Consider the following 19,922-nt stretch of genomic DNA (forward strand, 5'->3'; position numbering starts at 1 on the left):
CCACATACCCCAGGCAACGTCCTTCCCCCGGAAGGATGCACATACACACCTACTGTTATGACCATGCCCCCAACATCATATGGTCCACACTCTGATGCCTATTGTGTCATTTATATCACTTGAGATGCAAAATATTGAAAGTACAATTTAAAAGAAGCAAAGAGAATAAAATTATAAATCCATTAAATTTAAATAGTAAAAATCATGGGCATCATCAACTTCCAGACAATTTTCACGGCCACAGAATTCCATCTTTGAAGAAATTTTAACTCATATTGGTCTGTTTATATAGACAGAGGTAAACAAACATACTACCTAAGCTTTACACACTCTTGTTGTTAAGCAAACCTTCTTTTAAAAAAAAAGAATCATGTTAAGTCACAATGCAAGAGAGACGCATCTAAGGCATGCTCAAAATCAATATTATAAAACAAAAAGAAATAAAATGTTGAAATATAAACAAAACCAACCTTTTCTTTTCAAAGGAGGTTCTTCTATTTCTCCTAAATAAAGAAAAATAGTAAATTAGCATAAGTGTTAATAGATATTTGCTATTTATTTATGTTTTGTTCATTTTTTTACAAACTACTGCTTTTAATAGTCACAATTCATGCATGCTTGCTACCTAAATTCCAAACTACATGCTATGTTTATATATATTCACTTAAGATGGTTTCATTTTATGAGTTCAATAAAATTATGGAAGTGCTCCAAGTTACTGCATTGTAGCTCATGCATCATATTAATTTAAATTTTCTCTGTTTATTGTGACTTCTCACTGGACCAAAATAGAAACAAATTCAGACAAAGTCATAAAATGGGTCCTAACAGTCAGAATATCCCTGTTGGTTAAGGCAGAATGGACACTCTTGTATAACTAACACTAACCATTTTTTAAAAATGTTATTTATCAGAGAAAATCACCATTCTTTCTTCTCTGTAAACTCTCTAAATGCCAACTCATATACAGCTTGTTCTTCCATTTATTTTTATTCATTATATATGAGGTGCTTAGTTATATAATAGTTAAAACATATCTTTCTATTCTATGTCTCCATTTGGTTCCATCAATTTATATTTTGATTGGGCTTTTATAGATTAGGCATTGCAAGTTGACTGCTAATATGGCTCGCATGTACAAACACATGATTGCTGGCTTTAATGTTTCTATTTCAATCCTCCTACAGCTGAAACTGAAAAATAGCTACTCTGTCTCAGATAAACATCTAGTGGGAAATCTATTGTGGTTTTATAGTCATTTATATTAAGAGTCCCTGCTATAATGCTACTCTAATAGCACCATTTAATTTTGATATCTTTTCCACAATGGCACATGAACTGTAAGATTAAAGCCAAACAGAGAGCAGTTTACTTTATTTGGAAGCTTATTGGAGTGCTTTTTTTTTTTTTTTTTTTTTTTTTTTTTTTTTTTTTTTGCTTAGAAGTGTATTAATTCTGGTTTAGAATGCCCAAGTGCTCATTAGGGTTAAACTCTCAGCAAGACAATGTCAAGCATGTCCAATGCCCAGTCACAGCTGTTAGATACAACTATGAGCACTCGGTACCTTTATCAATGTCCTCATCCGTATCCTCATCTTCTTCATCGCCATCAGCTGAGATGATGTCAGACAGCAAAGAAAAAAAGCCATAGATCCAGTCAGTGGTTTCTTCCACAGCGTCATTCACCAGTTTTAGAGGATCTGAACCTATCTTGGCAATGGAGCTTGCTAAAAAACAAAGAAAGAGAGGAAAACCATCATCAGTCATTACCAGGGAACCTAAGAAAATGTGTTTTCCAGAATTTAAATTTCTCTAGGCTACTTCTTTATGATGAAATGGAACACATATCCAGCTGTAGTGTGTAAGTGAAATAGTATATAAATGTATTATATACATTAGTATATATTACATAATTATTATGTTAGTATATATACATAAAATACTATGTAAATACTTTATATATACTATATTAGCATATATATTATATACGCATATATGACATAGAAAAGTAATTTTAAAATATGGGACTAGCATTACAGAACCACCAAAAGGAAAATTACATTAATTACCTAAGTAATGACTATAAACTAAAGGAATGTATGTGACAGCAAAAATTTACAATAAATCAAATAACATGTTTTCATTATATGAGTTTTAAAATCACTGAGGTAAAGTTGCTCAGGAAGGTTAAAATAATCCTTGGGCCACAGAAATTTTTACAGTATCATGGAGAAGATTACCATGTGAATCTTCAAAGAAGGCCTACAGATTTGACTGGGCTCATCATGAGACTGATTGTCTCGCTGTATAGATATGTTATAATTTGTAAAAACAACAGAAAAAACTTGGAGTTATCGAAGTGGTAATTTTTTTAAATCTAGGCAAAGGTCATAAACTTTAGTCATTCTGAAATTCTAGTACCTAAAAAATTTTCAAAACATAACCTCTTTAAATTTAAACTCCTAGTAACTTCAATGACAGAGTTAGGTAAAACTGCAGCAAGTAAATCACACTTTTACAATGTCTTGGAAGATATTTTTAATTTTAAACGAAAGTTTAAATAGGAAAATATACAAACCAATATATTGGGTATAAACCAATGTATAAGGCATTGTTCTGTTATATGAAAATATATCTGAAGACACAAAATTAGCTTCTACTCTCTGCTTGAATGGTGATGTAAAAATACACCATAAATTGCACCTGAGCTTCTATTAATATGGAATTAAATTTTAGAGCTACTTTATCTTACTTTTAAATCTAGTGCTGCTTTTCAGACCATCTTGTCCTTTGATGTATTTAAGAGTCCAGAATCAAATCAATGCATTGTATTGTCTAAAGGTTAAATGTTCCAAAATGAGGCTTTTACTCTGATGAAGACTTGAGTAGATTTAGTGCAGAGGATTACAATGATCTCAGGCTGCAAACGCAGACAGTGAAGAGCCAATAAAATACTTTAGAAGGAGAATGGGTGATGGTGCCTCCCAGACTGGGAGAACTGCATATAATTTGCCACCAAGGCTCCTGATGTACTCATTTGGCATGTGTGAATCCTTTCGCTTCTGCCCTAGTGCATGAGGGAGAAAGAACTCGAGGGCTTACAAAATAAATTGACTGAACAAACAGAGACATAGAATGGAAAGGTACATTTTAATATTACAAGTACGCTTCTCTCTTACACAATTTTATAATCTTTTCAAGGGATACTGGAGGTGTAGCACTGACACCGACTGGGGTGGGGAGCCTTGGAGAGAAACACCGCGGGCTTGATTGCTGTTTGGTCTGGATTGAGGGGAGAAGTAGAAAAGTGTCTGAGATTTAGACTTTTGACACGCCTAGGGATGCTTAGGTGAAGCTACTTGAATATGATATTTAAAAGAAAATTTCTACTTGAATTAGGAACTTGGCAAGACTAAAAAGACAGAAGATGTCAAAGCCATGACGGTCATTGAGATGATTAAGAGGTGAGGCTTGAGAAGATGGCAATATCTAGAAGATTGGGAGATCTTTGAACTTCAAGGAGAACCTAGACTTCCAGTTCCCTAAACTAGTGTAAGTGGCACCTACATGAATGGAAATTTTCAGAAGATTAAATATTTAATATGCCTCTTAAAAATCAGCTAAAAGATTTTTAATGATTAACACTGAGGACAATGCTAGAGCAGCCTAATCACTGTTTGACGATAAAAAATAAAACATCTAACACAGATAGTTGTGCTGTGTAGTTGTATGTCAACAAGTTAAAGTCCTCAGAAAGGAAGGAGCCCCAGCTGAGAAAAATGCCTCCATGAGATCAGGCTGTGGGCCGTCCTGTAGGGCATTTTCTTAACTAGCCATTGGTGGGGGAAGGCCCAGAACATTGTGGTGGGGCCACTCCAGGGGCTGGGGGTCCAGGGTTCTCTAAGCCAGCAAGCTGAACCTCCAGGATGAACTAGCCAGTAAGCAGTACTTCTCCATGACCTATGCACCAGCTTCTACCTGTACGTTCTGGCCCTGGTTGGGTTCTTGGCCTGACTTTCTTCATTGGTGAGCTGAGATGTGGAAGTGGAAGACGGCTAAACCCTTTCCTCTCACCAATGTGCCTTTGGTAATGGTGTTTCATAACAGCCATAGTAACCCTGACCAGGGCAGTAGTGGTAGCAATGCCTGAAGTACAGAATAAAATTTGCTTATCTTCATAAGAATTCATTAGTCCTTGATGCAAGAAGATAAAGTATTAGAAAGAATATAGTATCCTTTATATATCTTACATACAAACATTGCCTTATATTTTATTCAGTCTTCTAATTTTGATCTCAGGTGGCCAGACTTCTTACTTCTTAATAGTGGATTGTGGCTAGGTTAAAGGAATTCATGATGATGATAGGAAGCAAATAAGTAATTTAAAGAGAAGGATGATAGAAATGAAAAGACAGGATTTGAAAAATATTACTGTTAAAAGGGACTAGAGCTAAAAAAATTTTTTAAAAATAACAAAAACAAAAACCCCTATATGTCAAAATAAATAAATAAACTACTAAGGAAAATTTTTATTACAAACAAAATTGGATTGATACTATATATAATTCTTTTGTTTCCTGGCAAGTCTTTTAGTGTTTGAGAAGAAAAGCAAGTTGACTATGCATCAAAGATAAGGGATGCCCTTTTTGGATTTGATTTTATATAATTCACAAAGTCTATGAGCAGTTTAGATATTTGCATGTTATATTGGAGTCTGAAATCAAAAACAAAGGGGAGATAGACGGTGGAGTGAGCAAAGCAAGGGAGTGACCGCTTGCAATAGACGGGGAGAAATTCATGACCATAAATTCCATTTGCCCTATTCCTGAGACCTTCCAGTCTGCGGGCTTGTGATGCTGGTAATTTCCAGGATAAACTTCTGTCCCTCTGCATGAGCTAACTTTGCACCTTATGCAGGGGTGGGAGAAGCCAATGGAAAATTTGGCAGGGCAGTCACCTGGGCCAAGCATGAATGTCAGGAGATCAGTAATAACACGTGCATACAACTGTATTGGTCCCTGTGATGGCCTTCTAAGGCCGGAAGGTTTACTGGTCTGCCTGCCCCCTGCCTTACAGATTTGGCATGAACTTCCTTTCACTCACACTAAACCCTAACTAAGAAAGGGAAAGAATTCTAAAAATATATTTCTACTTAGTGAAAGTGACAAAACGTTCACAGAAATCACTGTTCTGCTTTCCAAGGAGGATCAACACTTACTAATTTTAGTTTTTCTTTCCTTTCTCCTGAAAACTTCATGTCCTTTTCTCAAATGCATCAAATGATCAAGCACAAATTGTACGTATAATCTTCCTCTCAGATGTTTATACACATAGACACACAAGCTTATTCTGTATGGGTTCTTTTCTATTCCCCCTTTTTGAAATCTTTATTAATTTTATTTGTCTATATGTATGTAGGTTCACCACTTGCATGGCTAGTGTCCTTGGAGATCAAGAGGAAGGTGTTGGATAACGTGAAATTAGAGTTGTTGATGGACTAGTTGTGACTCATCACGTGGTCATGGAGAGCAAACCTGGAGTCCTCTGTAAGAGAACAGGTGAATTAACCACCAGCCCATCTCCCAGATCCAGACACGTTCTATTGCCGTGAAAGAAAATGTTCCAAGTAGATGTGTGTGTGTATGTTTCTCTCTCTCTCTCTCTCTCTCTCTCTCTCTCTCTCTCTCTCTCTCTCTCTCTCTCTCTCTCTCTCTCTCTCTCTCTCGTGTGTGTGTGTGTGTGTGTGTGTGTGTGTGTGTGTGTGTGTGTGTGTGCCTATCTGCAATCAGCCATTTACTAAGGGCACCTTCCGTTACAAATAGTGTTTTAAAGCTAAAACACTTAGCAAAGGCCTTCCTGCACCGAGTTGTCATATCCTTAAAGCTTTTTGGTCAGACAGAACCACAGAACAAGAAATGACATCACACGGCATGCTCACCTACTTCCAAATAAAACCTTCATACGTGGGATTTGTCCAGTCTTTTTAAAGTTCATAGCTCTTTCTCTTGTGTTAGGATGTTGGCCATTGAGCAGAACAACCTCATTTTCTTCCTCTGTCATGTACAGTTGCAAGTTTAACTAAAATGTCAAAATTACTACTTATGATAGAAAAGAGTGACAGAAATTTTAGGTGCTTCCTAACTCTGCTTGTTATTAAACTATGTCCCACTAAAGACAAGGTCAGGATTATGTCTCAAAAAGCATTGAAATTATTTTCTGCACTTACGATGATAATGTGATGTAGATTAATTCATTTCATTTTTGCTCCAAATGCTAGTGGATATTTTTTTCTTTCTCTATTTTTAATTATAAAAAAGTAGACACTTAGGTCAAAACTGTGTTAAGTACACACTAAGAAATACCAAGCATAAACACTACAAAACAGAACAATCCATTGTTGTGACTCCATCTCTCTTCTGCTCTCCTCCTCTATATACTGTTATTTGTTATGCTACATATACATTTATATTTATAGAAAGACGTATAGAATTTAAATAAAGGAACAATAATATATTAAGTTTTTTAATACGGGAGGCATGGGTGTCTTTAAGTGTGCTTTTAAACTTTTCTCAGTTTGATAATTTCAAGTTCAGTCGTTCAGCAATGTGTGCTTAGGTGGAACCTGAATGTCTCTCTGTTTTCATTCAGCTGCTACTATTGAGGCAGCAAGGAACATCACTACGTGCAGATACAAGTGAAATTCACCGCTGCTTTCCACTACCAGCAAACGATGCTGCAAATATTTACGGCTGGCTGGAGCTAGACCCATGCCAAGTGAAGGACTTTCTATATTTCAAACAAAGGTATAAGCAACGGTTGAGTTCCTTTACCTATGCAGCGAATACTAGGGATTATATTATACTTTTAAAATAATCATGTGAAAATATGAGATTTTAATACTAGAAATAACTATCTTTCTTTTTAAGGGGCAAAGACTTGTTTTATCATAAAATTGTAGGTTACAGTCCATTACTTCAGAAAATTCAAGGCAGAGTGCAACTATCAGCATTCAAAAAAAAAAAAAATCATAGCCCAAAGTATGGTATTTTGGAATGCTTAGGCTTGCTGCTTTCTCCTGCTGTATTTTGCCTGATGAAGGATGCTTTACAAACCCAGATCCCATTCTCCAGGGTACGGACAGAAACTAGAAATTCTGTTTGCTTAAGATAGCCTCCACTCCCCCCAAAAAGCTCCCTGATAATATTACTAAATTTCCCTACATTTGTATGTGAGCATTGGTCATAAACAACTTACTCTGTCTGATGGTAAGGCTTAAGGCTTTTATTATACAAAGCACTCATCATCTCTGATGAAAGAATGATGCAAACAGAGAGCTGGAAACAAATGGAGTGGGCCTTTCGTGTTGCCTTTCCCTGTCTTTCGCCATTGGCTTTGTGCCATTCCTATACCCACATTTTGGGAAGGCTGGCCTTTCATCATAAAGCTAAAGCATAAAATTTAGTTTTAATGGGCCTTTGGGTCTTCCGTTTTGAAGGTTCCTGGGTCTTATAAATTTATATTTAAGTACAAATCTTCTGGTTTTTCTATACTGACACTAATTTTGATTAAAGGAATGTCACCTATAACAACTGTGTTAGGAAGTTGGATATTATGCCTTTCCATATCTTTGGTAAATAAATAGTTTTGTACCACGTGTATAAAGAGGAGTAAAAAACAGATTATCTGTAAGTTTATAGGTTGATGCATCTTTGTTCCCAGGCTAGCATGAAAAAATTAATTTCCTCAAGCACAAAGAGATAAATATATCATTCTAATTAAATAGAAATTAGGTCAGTGTCAGAAAGGCAGAGGTCACATTTGCTTTCTTTTGTAGACCTTAAGAGCTTATAGAAATTTAAAATCACGTAGGTACTTATGACACATGAATAAAGAATCCTAACAGAAGAGACAATGGAGAGAAAGAAGGAAAGAAAAAAATGAGAATGATGGGATATAAATATGTATGTTCTTGGTATATTATAAACTTGCATTATAGTCATCTTATAGAACATTATGTGATGAAATACTTTGCAAAATTGTTCCTGTTGAACGGCTTGTTTACTTAGAGAAGTTTTTTGTTTGTTTGTTTGTTTGTTTGTTTTGGTTTTGTTTTTGGTTTTTCAAGACAAGGTTTCTCTGTGTAGCCTTGGCCATCCATCCTGGACTCACTTTGTAGACCAGGCTGGCCTCGAACTCACAGCAATCCGCCTGCCTCTGCCTCTCGAGTGCTGGGATTAAAGGCATGCGCCACCACGCCCGGCTTACTTAGATAAGTTAAACAAAAGAACCAAGAGATTCTATGAATGATTAATTTAGATAAGCATTTCTTTGTAAGATTTGTTTTATTTTATTAAGTGTGAGTGCATCTCTCTCTCTCTCTCTCTCTCTGGTGGGGGGGGCAGGCAGACAGACACACAGACACAGGAAGACAGATGGAGGGAAAGAAGTTTCTGTGGAGGCCCTAGGAGGAGGTCTGATTCCATGGGGCTAGATTTGCAGGGATTTGGGAGCCATCCACTGAGGATGAACGCTTCTGGTCCTCTGGAAGAGCGGCAAATGTTCAAGTGCCCTTAACCATTGAGCCATCTCTTAACCATGCATTAGCATATTTTGACAATGGGCGCATCTGCACTATTTTATAAGCATTCATTTAATCCAATTAAAGTTAGTTTTGAAATTCTTGGCTCATTTCTTATTCTCTTTACATATTCATTACTTAATATTAGATAAGAATATAACTATGTTATCATGTAAATGTAGTATATTTTATTATAAGTGATGTGTTCATTATATTATATAGTTGAAGGAACCATTTCAGAATGAGTAAAGTACACTCTCAACATTAAATATCATACTCATTGGAGGCCTATTATGTGATTAGTAGAATTTATATACACTCACAAATTAATTAAAATTCAGAACTCATGTAATTATCTCATCTTTTAAACTATATCTATTTGATGCATAAAATAAATCTAAGGTCAATAGAGTCCTGTTTAAATAACATCAGCTATTATTTATCTAATCACTGCTATATCTGCAATTCATAACTCTAAGTGTTATCTGTGTATTAGTTTATTCAGTGCACACAACAAATGAAATGGGTACCACTACTATTCTCTATGTGCTCAACATATCATTTGCCCAAGAGTTAATAACATAGAGTTTTGAATCCATTCCAAAGTGTACTGTCATCTTTACTTTGTTCTTGAAACCTATGTGCTCTTTTGTTAATATTATTGTTTTGTGTTTGGCTTTTATATAGTTTCAATTTTAAAGAGAAAATTTATTGAATAATGTGTATCAGAAAATAGAGGATAGTGATGAAAATATTAAAATGAATGAGAAAATCTTTGGTTTAAAATTTTGTTATCTAATCTTAGAGACAGTTATAAAATTATTTTTATGAAATGAATTCCACTGCTGTTAATATAATTATACACCTGTGCAAGCTAATCATAAGAAAGAGAAACTATAACTTAATAAAATTAAAGATTAGAAGAGAGACTATGACAACAGACAATAATAAAATACAGAAGTCTGTTCAGGAATAACTTGAAAGCCTACATTCCAAAAGAATAAAAAGTGTAAAGGAAACTTATGCCTTACCAAAACCAACAATATAACTAGGTCTACAAGTATCAATGAGCTTAAAGACATAGTAAAGCATTCCAACTAAAAGTAAGCCAGGATAGGACTGTTAAATTCTACCAGACTTTTAAAGATGAACTAATATTTAATTTTCTTGAAATTAGTCTATCAACTATAAATCAAAATAATACTACCAAATATTTACCAAACCAGTATAAACTTTATAAAGCACAAATACACAAAAAGACAATAAAAATGACCATGATACATAAATTCAAATTTTTAAACTTTTTTTGCACATAAAATTTAAACATATTTATGAAAGATCATATATCATGACAAAGTAGGCTTATTTTTAGGCATAGCAGTGTGTTCCATTATACACAATGCAATGTCAACTACCTCATGTAAATATATCCCAGAAGAGAAATCACATGACCATTTCAGAAAATGATAAACTAGCCTTTGATAAAGCTCAACCTACCTTTGTTATTAAAAACTGTGAAGAACAGAAGGACTGCATCTCAGGTAATGAAAGATATATATGATAACCCTATCCCCAACATTATGGGAGAAGGAGAATGTCTAAAACATGTTTTTTAAATAAAAATAAGACAAAAGTGTCTCCTGTATCTACTTTTATTAAATATAGTGTTTGAAGTCCAACCTAAGAATTAAGGCAAAAGAGTAAAAATGGAAGAGATATATGTAGTAAACAAGGAAGCCAAATTATCTTTATTTGCAGAGGATAAAGTCTTACACCTAAACACCCTCAAAACTCCATAAAAACTCTCAGATTTGATAAATGTTTTCAATTAAGTAGTAATATACAAAGTCATCATATAAGAATCAACAGCTTCTCTGTCAACCAATAACATGTTGACAAAGAAAAATTTAAAACCACGCCCTATCCACAGTAGTCTGAAAGTGTTACCTAAAAATAAATCTAACAAAGAAAGTTAAAAATTCTACCATCCAAAACTCAAAACACTACAGAAAGAAACAGAAAAAGACACCCGAAGGTGACAAGCATACTCCCATACTGGCAAAATTATATTTGTCAAAAATGGCTATACACCAAAAGGAATCTGTTGATTTAACAATATCCCTATTTCAATTCCAGGGAAAATGTCCTCAGAAATAGGTATTTCAAGACTAAAATTCATCTAGAAGCACAAATGATCACAAATAACCAACATATCCTGAACAAAATCAAGGATTCTGGATGTATCATAGTGTCTGATTGCTAATTATTTGATAGCTATCAGAAGAATTACAAACAATCAGAGCTGTGAATGGGGAAGAATGGAAGGATTCCTTATAGCTAGGAGCGTAGTAATATATATTATATAGTAGTATAGTAGCCTAATGTAGCCACCACAGAAGTCAGTGTGGAAGCTCTTCAAGGATCCTAGCAGATCAATGAAGATATGTCTTTCACATGACAAAAAATAAAATGCATACAATTTGCAAAAGTTGATACTAGTAAAAGGCAAATAATACAGTAAAAAATTACAATATGGGTGGTGAGATGGTAAGATTGCTTGACACAGTGAAAGGTACTGAGCCCCAGCTCTAGGAGCTCTTTCCGAGAGAGAGGGGGGGGGGGGGAGAGAGGGGGGATGGAAACACGGGGTGGGAGAGGGCATTTAGGGTGCGGGAAGAGTTGTCAGGAGCTACACAAGGAGACTCAAGGCTGGCAGATTTGGACTTAAGGGGGCCTTCACAAATCGATGCACCAACCAAGGACATTGCAAGCAGGGGACCTAGACCCCCTGTTCGGATGGAGCCAATAGACAGCTCATTCTCCACATGCAGAGGTGGTGGGAGCAGGGACTACCTCTGACAAGAACTCTGGTGCTTGAGATTTTATCTCTGCACCTTAGGGGAGAGGTCCTGTGGGAACACACAGGAAAGGCATACATACTCTCCAGATGGGACCTGATAGGCTGTGGTCAGATGGTGGAGGAGGAGGACCCCACCCATCAGAGGTATCGGGGAGGGGAATGTAGCGGAAAAGGGAGGGAAGGAGGCAACGGGAGGATGGGAGCTGGAGTGGTAGAGGTAGAATTACAATTGGGAGGTAATGTGAATAAATTATAGTAATAAAAAAGGTAAAAAAATAATGAAAAACAAAAGAAAGAAACAAAACAAAAATAAATCAAATCACAATGGATATCATGACTGAAAACAACTACCTAAGGGACATAGGATTTTCAGCTTTTCCTTTAGAAAATGATAATGTAAATATAGTTCTACCATAGCTCCAATTTTTTTTCAAGGCTAAAAATAAGAAATAATATAATGTTATGGTTAGAATGCACATTAAAAATAAACATATTTTTATTATCTATTTCCTCATTTCATGAGGGATCATTAAATTTTTATCTAGTAAGGATCATTGGACTATATAATCTCTACTTCTTTGGTCTATTTCTAAGCACAGGGAACTGAGAAATAAAATGTATCATTTTAGTCAGAGTTGTCTAAAGAACCAGATAGTCTGGGACACTGGCAGAAAATGTGGACTTTGAGAACACTTTTATTACAAAAAGAAACACACAAAATGCCAGTTATTCTTTGAATCCCAGTACACATAAGAATTACTAATGCCTTAAAAAAAGTTGCATTCAGTACAAATACTGGTTTCTTAAAATATAATGTCAAAAATCATATATATGCATGTATGTAATCGACAGACCCAAATGCTTCTCTGTTCATAGCTGCAATTAGGTAGAAGCTAGGTAGAATTTAGATGATAGATAGATAGATAGATAGATAGATAGACAGATAAACAGATAGATAAAGGCAGAAAGACAGACAGACAGACAGGCAGACAGACAGACAGACAGGAAAATATATGCTAAATTTTTACTTTTGGCCTATGTTAGAGATTTGCCCCCAAATAATTTCACCCTGCTAAACTCACATGCTAACAAGCCATGCACCTGCTTAACTGGGATAAGTGCCAAGAAAAGAAAAAAACTTCAGGGGAATTAATTTCCAGAGCAATAGATAAATGGCACACCTCATTAGAAAATCTATTTAAAAGGCATATTTGAGGGATGTCTGCAAGTCTTTCATATAAATTGATGCGTATACCATCCCATCATTGCCATCTTTCTTCTCAGATTACTGACCTTACTTCCCCCTAATAGGGTTCTAATTCAGGCTACGCTTTATGAGTGACTGCCTCCTTTGCATTCTTCATATAGATCATTCTCTCCTAATAGTTACCAATCTGGCTTTGAAATTAGTATGTTTTGTGGGACAGTTGGGAAATTTTCTCAAAAGTAAAAGACACCTTGACTCAATGTATGATAATATTTCCCTCTTGTAGATAAGAAAAACAGTAAACCATGACCCTTGTCTTTGTGCAAGAAATGCTAAAATTATCACAATTTTTCCCACATAGCCTGAAGTAGAGAAAAATCAGGAGTAATTTCTTATGAAAAACTATTGTTTATATTTGTTGTTGTTGAAAGAGAAACCTGTCCCTTCATTAACAACATAAGGTACTGGTAAGGAATTTCAATCAAGGGCACTACTTGTACTCCTTAGAGAACAGCAAATTACCAGCCAACTCTGTTTTCTGTAAGGGCTTCCTGGTTCAACCTGGAGAAGCATGAGTCAGACAGCCAGCACCCTTCTTGAGAACACAGCTTCTGTCACTAAGAGACCAGACTGAGTTTCTCTCCCTAGAAGTTTCTGTTGACCTTGATTTCAGAGGAGAGAAGTAAAGCCGATGAGCATAACAACAGGGTGATGCTACATCTCGAATTCTCAGTTTTCTCCTTTTGCAACTCCATTTCTCTTGCAAAAGTATCCTGTTTTAGATGGTTAAACTATATGGATACCTCATGTGTAGATATGAAACCAGCAACATAAAACTGCATTGCCTCAAGTGTGACTAGATAGAAATATGCAGGTAACTACTTGGAGTTGGAAAAGGGGGGAGACAGAATGTAAGAGGTGAAGCAAGTTTTGTCTGTCCTTTGAAGGTTGGTGCTGGTTGGCCATTCTTGTGTAGCAACAGTCTGCTTTGTCACTAGTTCCTACTGGGCTGTCTTCTTCACACATATCTCGAGCATGGCATAGCAGTTCATGACCAATAAATCACCTAAATCATTTGCACTTGAGGTGGTAAAGAAACAAATGAAGGTAACAGTCGATCCGTACTCTCTTCTGAGTTGTTTCCACAAGCCCTCTGAACTCTCAGCATGATGACTTTCCACTCAAGAGCAAATACATTCTACAGTCCTATAAAACATGCTTTGTCAGCTCCCAGGAATTCATTAGCTACACTATAACAATTCCTATTTTGTAGCAGCCAGAGTGATTCTGCCATTTTCAACACTTACAGATAGACCTTAGATTGTCTGAATATTTTTCAGCTGTTGCATTTGGCAAGGAATCAAGGAGAATTGAAATGCTTTCCCAAAATGTTTATATTCGGTGTCCTAAATTTTGTCTTCATTACTGTGAATAATCAAAATACTATAATTTGAAGACAAGAAAGTGAGATTGGACCTCTTTCACAGACAAGAAAAGGAATGATCCTACTTGTGTTTAGTGCAAGGGTTATTTTCATGTGTTTTATTAATGTGGTACATGGACAAATCAGATCCAATTATGGAAATGAGAAGTTAGGAACATTGCTGTTTTAAAATCCTCCCCCTCAAGACAGTATAGTATGTGTTGAATGGAAATGTATTTTCCTTTCTCTATGACCTTATTCTAATGGTCTCACAGTATTTATCCACTGTTACAAAGTACCAGAGAGCGATACGACACAGTGGCAGCCATTCTGGCCTTCAACCTAACCCCCAACATGCTTCCTTTGGCTGCTAGTCAACTTTTGAGAATATCAATAATTGCATATTCAAAATCTGTTGGGATAGTACACAGTACTCATCATTCTAATTCCTAGTAAATGTTTAAGTTATATCAATTAAAAACAGTATTGAAAATGTAAAAGTTGTTTTCATTCTTTAAATCTCTTATTGACGTAAAGTTTTCCTTGTGATGAATCATTAACAAGACTAAATAAAAACTCAATAAACGAATGAATAGAATTAGAATTTTAATACATGTATCTAATCTCTGTACATATTTGTGTGAGGTTCAGATTTATGTTACAATTGTGCCAAGTCTTTGAATGTATATTCCTTTGGTTTCATAAGTGGATCATTTGTCTTTAAATAAGGTAAAAGCTTTTAGGTTTTCTATATAAAAACAATTGTTTCCTTTTAAATTTAAAATTTGGTAATTTTTTCATTTCTATCTAAACCAATGATGACATTTATCCTAATGTGGCAAGTTTTCCTGTGTGCCTAATTTTTGTTATAATGTCCATTTGTCAAATAGAATATTTCACGTTATTACCTTACCTCTGAGTATGTATCTAAGGTGTATTATTTGGTAACATAGGTTCTTATGAGAAAGAAATATGTAGCATCCAGGCACCAACACCTCACCTCCACTTCCAATAATCTTTACTGTTTGGTACTCATAATTCTAAAGGCTTGACTTTTCTCAACTATAGTCAGTGGAGTAATCCTGAAAACTGAAAGAGATTTTCAGAAATGAAGATCATATTTAAAAGACACGAGGCCAATGAGACTTGTGTCCCGTTCTTTCCTATCTGGGCAGACTATGTACCAGGTTGTGGGACACACAAGTGTTAACAGCCTAATGAGTGACAACAGTTCCAGTCCCATGAATCTTTCATCAGTGCTGTCTTTCCCAATGACTTTACTGAAATCTCAGGATGAAACTTAAGACAGAGTCATGTTTATAAATGTTTATAAATGTATCCAAATTTCTGACCCATAGATACAATGTGAAATTACAAATGTTGATGTATTAAGTCTCCTACTTTTGGAGCAATTTCTTAGGCATGGACAGCTGCTAAAAAACAAGTAAACCTCATTGTATAAACACTCTCTTTCTCTAATTTCACTAGTTCTTTAATTCCTAAGGACAGATTCAATAACGTCTCAAATAAATAAAATGAAATTATATATGTACATTTTTAATATAAGACATAGTTTCAATCTCAAAATGTAAAAATTATGCATCTCTTTAGGTAATGTGCTTTAAAAGACTTCCTATGTGTTTGAATATCACAGAAAGGGATGAATAAAACAATCTTTTCACTGAAAATATTTAGATTTCTGCATGATACAGCCAACTCAATGGATATTTATAATACATTGTACTAATTCTTCTAAAGAGATGTGTCTACATAGTTCTAGAAGAAAGAAAAATATATTAGAATATAGTGTGTTGTTCTCCACATTACAGAACGCACCATAAAAGAAGGACTATATCTTGAAGTATAAATGAGCTTTCTCAAGGCAAAAGTGAAGAAAAATTTCCACTCATAGAATGAAGTACTTATGACAAGCTGGCTTTTCCAAACTTCTTTAGGAGTATTCCTTCCTATAATTTTATCACATCGATATTTTCACAATCTCCACATTATAGATTAAAAAACTGAAACCTGGAGAGGCCATATCACCATTTTCAATGAGTTATCAAGCACTATGATCTGGGACAGCAAATACATGGGTCACAAGAGTTCCCATTCTTAACTATTGACCATTACTCGAGCCTTACAGGATTCCAGAGAGGGAGAAACACCATTGTACATGGACAGCAAGAAACAGAAGTTTGCATTTGCCTAGTATGAGAAGGTAAGAACAGGAATATGTATGGTTGAGAAATTGGATGTATGCACTAAATTACCAGATTAAAAAAAAAGAGCTGGTCGAACATGGAAACAGCCTAAGTGTCCCTCAGTAGAAGCTTGGATTAAAAAAAAAAAAAACTGTGGTACATTTACACTATAGAATACTAGTCAGCTATTAAAAACAAGAAATTCCTGAAATTTGTGGACAATGGATTGAACTAGAAATGATCATAATGAGTGAGTTAACCCAGAAGCAGAAAGACTCAAATGGTATATATTCACTTATATCTGGACACTAGCCCAAGGGGCATGTCCCATGAAAGTCTTCACTTACCAGGAAAGTGGGACTGTGGGGAGGACATCCTATTGGGGCTTTAGGTGAGAGAAGCATGGAAGAATGGGGAAATAGAAGGATCCAGGGGGTCCTAGAAACCTACAAGAAGAACATTATAATGGGCAGATATTATATCTGGGCTCAGGGGTCCTGCTCACACTATGGCACCAGCCAAGGACTATATGTGCAATAAACTTCAAGTCCCTACCCAGATCTAGCCAATGGACAGGACATTCTCCACAGTTGAGTGCAGAGTGGGGACTGATTTTCACATGAACTCTGGTGCCCCATATTTGACCACATCCCCTGTATGGGAGGCTTGGTGGCATTCAGAGGAAGGATAGCAGACTACCAAGAAGAGACTTGATACCTTATAAGCATATACAAGGGGAGGAGGTTCCTCCTCAGTCACAGTCATAGGGGAGGAGAAAGTGGGAGGGAGGGAGGAATGGGAGGATACAAGGGGTGGGATAACTATTGAAATGTAATACGAATGAATTAATTAAAAAAAAAAAAAAAAAAAGAAAGAAAGAAAGAAAGAGACCTGGTCAAAAGAACTTGAATTTTAAACAAGATATTTGCTGACTTAGGCAACGGTAAAAACATGATTTTTGCAGATGCTTATGTTATGAAGATATCTTTAGAGCTATATTAATTGGTAGGAACTTATGCAGATAGTAAAAAATGTCAAATTACCTCAAAAGAGAAGGAAGGTGTAAGATGTAATAACAGATATGGTGTCACTGATAGGAAAGCTTGGATCTATAAGTCATTTTTATTTTTCAGAACATAGGCTATGATGAATTCTCCAGATCTAAATAGATTTTAAAACTAACTGCATTGGTTTTCTGAGGGATTGGGCTGGCCTTACCATTAAAAAATGGAAGAAACTTCATAAGGAGGGAACTTCACAGAGAGCTGTGCTTTCTTTGGAGGACTAAGTGACATTTAACTATCTGATAAAATGCCTGTAACAGGGGACTATTCCTATCATTTGGTGACAGTAGTTCCATGGAAAATAAATCTAATATTTAAGCAATCTCTGGAAATCTAACTGAAGGTAGTTTTCCATTTTATAAAATAAATTTCTGTGTCTACTTATAAAATTAACTTACCAATATTAGATTGACATACAGCTCTCGGGAGTATATATTGTAAAATAAGTTAACTATTTTTTGGCCATATTTAGTTGAGGTTAAAGTAAATGAAATTATATTTTAATAAAAAGAATATGTCAAATATTGCAATCCATTTAGACTTAGTAAAAACGCAGTTTTCAAGAGTAATGCAACTAAACGATTTTTACCTAAAATTCTGTCATTTTAAATTACAGGTAATGCAACTACAATTTCTTTCAAGAATCTATCTAAGAATATTTTAAATGCATTACCTGTTAGAGCAGAAACTTTGACCATTTGGTTGACATTTAGGTCTTATTTCTGTCTGGTAAATGATGTCAAGCATAGTTCAACTACCAAAGATATAACTGGCAGATATGATGACAGTAATGCCTCTGTGTCCATAAACTCAAACACTATATATCCATGTCTTTATGATATTTATATTATTTTTGATCCTCTAGCATATCAATTTTCTGCTATATATAGTGGGTTCTTGATAAGTAATTGGTGAATGACTAAACTTCCATGAGGAGAGTATTCCTGAGTATAGAGACTCCATCCCTCAGTGTCCAGATGCTAAAGATCCTACTGCCACTGGAAATAAAGAGAAAGTGAGGGAAGAGAGAATGTGCATGAAGAGCACATTAAGTTGATAATGAAATACTTTTGTGACTGGTCAACAGTGATGTGCATAAATTTACTCATCTACTCATTGAATATATAGAATATATACTGGGTACCCAAGTAATTCATTTCCTCCAACAACTCACAGTTGATAGAGAATGTAAGATAAGTATCAGATGTGGGGATAGATATATACAATTTCGAAACAGGAAATATATTTGAACAAAGAGATGAAAAATGAACCCTGAGATTGAATAGCCCTTAATACAAAGTTATCCTTTCAAACGTGCATCATGCCTGCTGTGCTACAAACACTTAAGGGACATGTGGACACTCAAGATGCAGTAACTCATTACAAGTAACTCTAGGAAAATCCTCTTTACACTCTCTGCTTTCTGAAAGTGAAAATAGGCAGGGTTTGTAGGAAGAAGAGAGTGTGTCTGGAAAAGAAATAAGGCCTTATGCCAATGAGCCTTAGAAATAATTAAAAATATCTGTTTGTCCAAAACCTTTTAATCATATTTGCACTTTATTTTGTCAAATATAAAACCACAAGTGACTCTTTCTTCCTAGCTCATTAATTCAATTCCTAAGATAAATCTCTACCAGGCTTCTTAATCACCATTCTTTTTTTCATGAAGCTGTAGCGTTTCCCCTTCAATGAAGCTTTAAAGATGACGATATTGATTGCATTTTCAAATCAGTGATCACAGTAGACCAAGAAAGGGAACAGAAGCTACTAACTGCAGTGATGCTAAGCACAACTCTCTGTGTTTTATTTCTCACACTAGGTTGTGAAGGAGAGAAACAATGACACGCCTTGGGAGAACATATTTGCCTTGGATGTAAAATCCAAACTTAATGCTTCTTACCTGAAAAGTTTTTGTAATCCACTAAATCAAACATAACGATAGCAACAGCAGACCATGTGATTATCAGAGCGATGACCAGAAGCCAGGCTGCAGGGGAGCTGAATGTTGTCACAATGTCTTCGGTGACAGTCCTCTTCAGCACCTTTCCAGGGGACTTGGGCACAGATCCATTCTTGTTGTCTATCACAGTTGTGGTTGTAGATGCGTTTCCTAGAGAAAATAAAATGTAATTAATAAATTAGCCTCAAACATAAGAAACCAAATGACACAGACTATAGGAGTATATACACTGCGATGCTAGTTTCCATAGGACACACTTGTACAGTGCGGGACAATAACTCACAGCCCAATGCCATATTACCTTAGTCTCAGCATTTTACCCTGACCCTGAAAACCAGAATCTTAAATGATAATTGATCTTCATCTCCTGTTCCATTTTCGATTCTCAGTGGAAACAATGGTGATTTGGGGAGCGAAGGTGCATCCTATTACTCTGACCTGTTTTTTAGACTCTCCTGTAGTTCAGGAAGCAAGCAAAAGCAGCATCCTTTATTGAGAGAATAAAACGTAGTAATGAAGTGGTTCAAATGAATGAAATATTTCTTGATACCCTGGTTTAACTGCATGATTTGTTCTCATTTGAGACCATTATATCTTGCTAGGCAGACAGAGCTAAAAATGTGTTC

The 19,922-nt window shown here is 35.5% G+C and overlaps 1 protein-coding gene across 1 annotated transcript in view; it reads right to left on the reverse strand.

Annotated features, from left to right (window-relative positions):
- The window catches only part of LOC127205211 (triadin-like), a 240,803-nt gene that overhangs the window by 186,904 nt on the left and 33,977 nt on the right, over nt 1-19,922 (reverse strand). Inside the window, exons 2-4 of the mRNA XM_051164401.1 lie at nt 19,237-19,446; nt 1,566-1,727; nt 471-503 (exon numbers count right to left, since the gene is read on the reverse strand). Of these exons, the coding sequence (XP_051020358.1) occupies nt 471-503; nt 1,566-1,727; nt 19,237-19,446 (405 nt within the window). The remainder of the gene's footprint in view (nt 1-470; nt 504-1,565; nt 1,728-19,236; nt 19,447-19,922) is intronic.

Source organism: Acomys russatus, chromosome 21, assembly GCF_903995435.1.
Source record: "Acomys russatus chromosome 21, mAcoRus1.1, whole genome shotgun sequence".
NCBI classification, from domain to species: domain Eukaryota; kingdom Metazoa; phylum Chordata; class Mammalia; order Rodentia; family Muridae; genus Acomys; species Acomys russatus.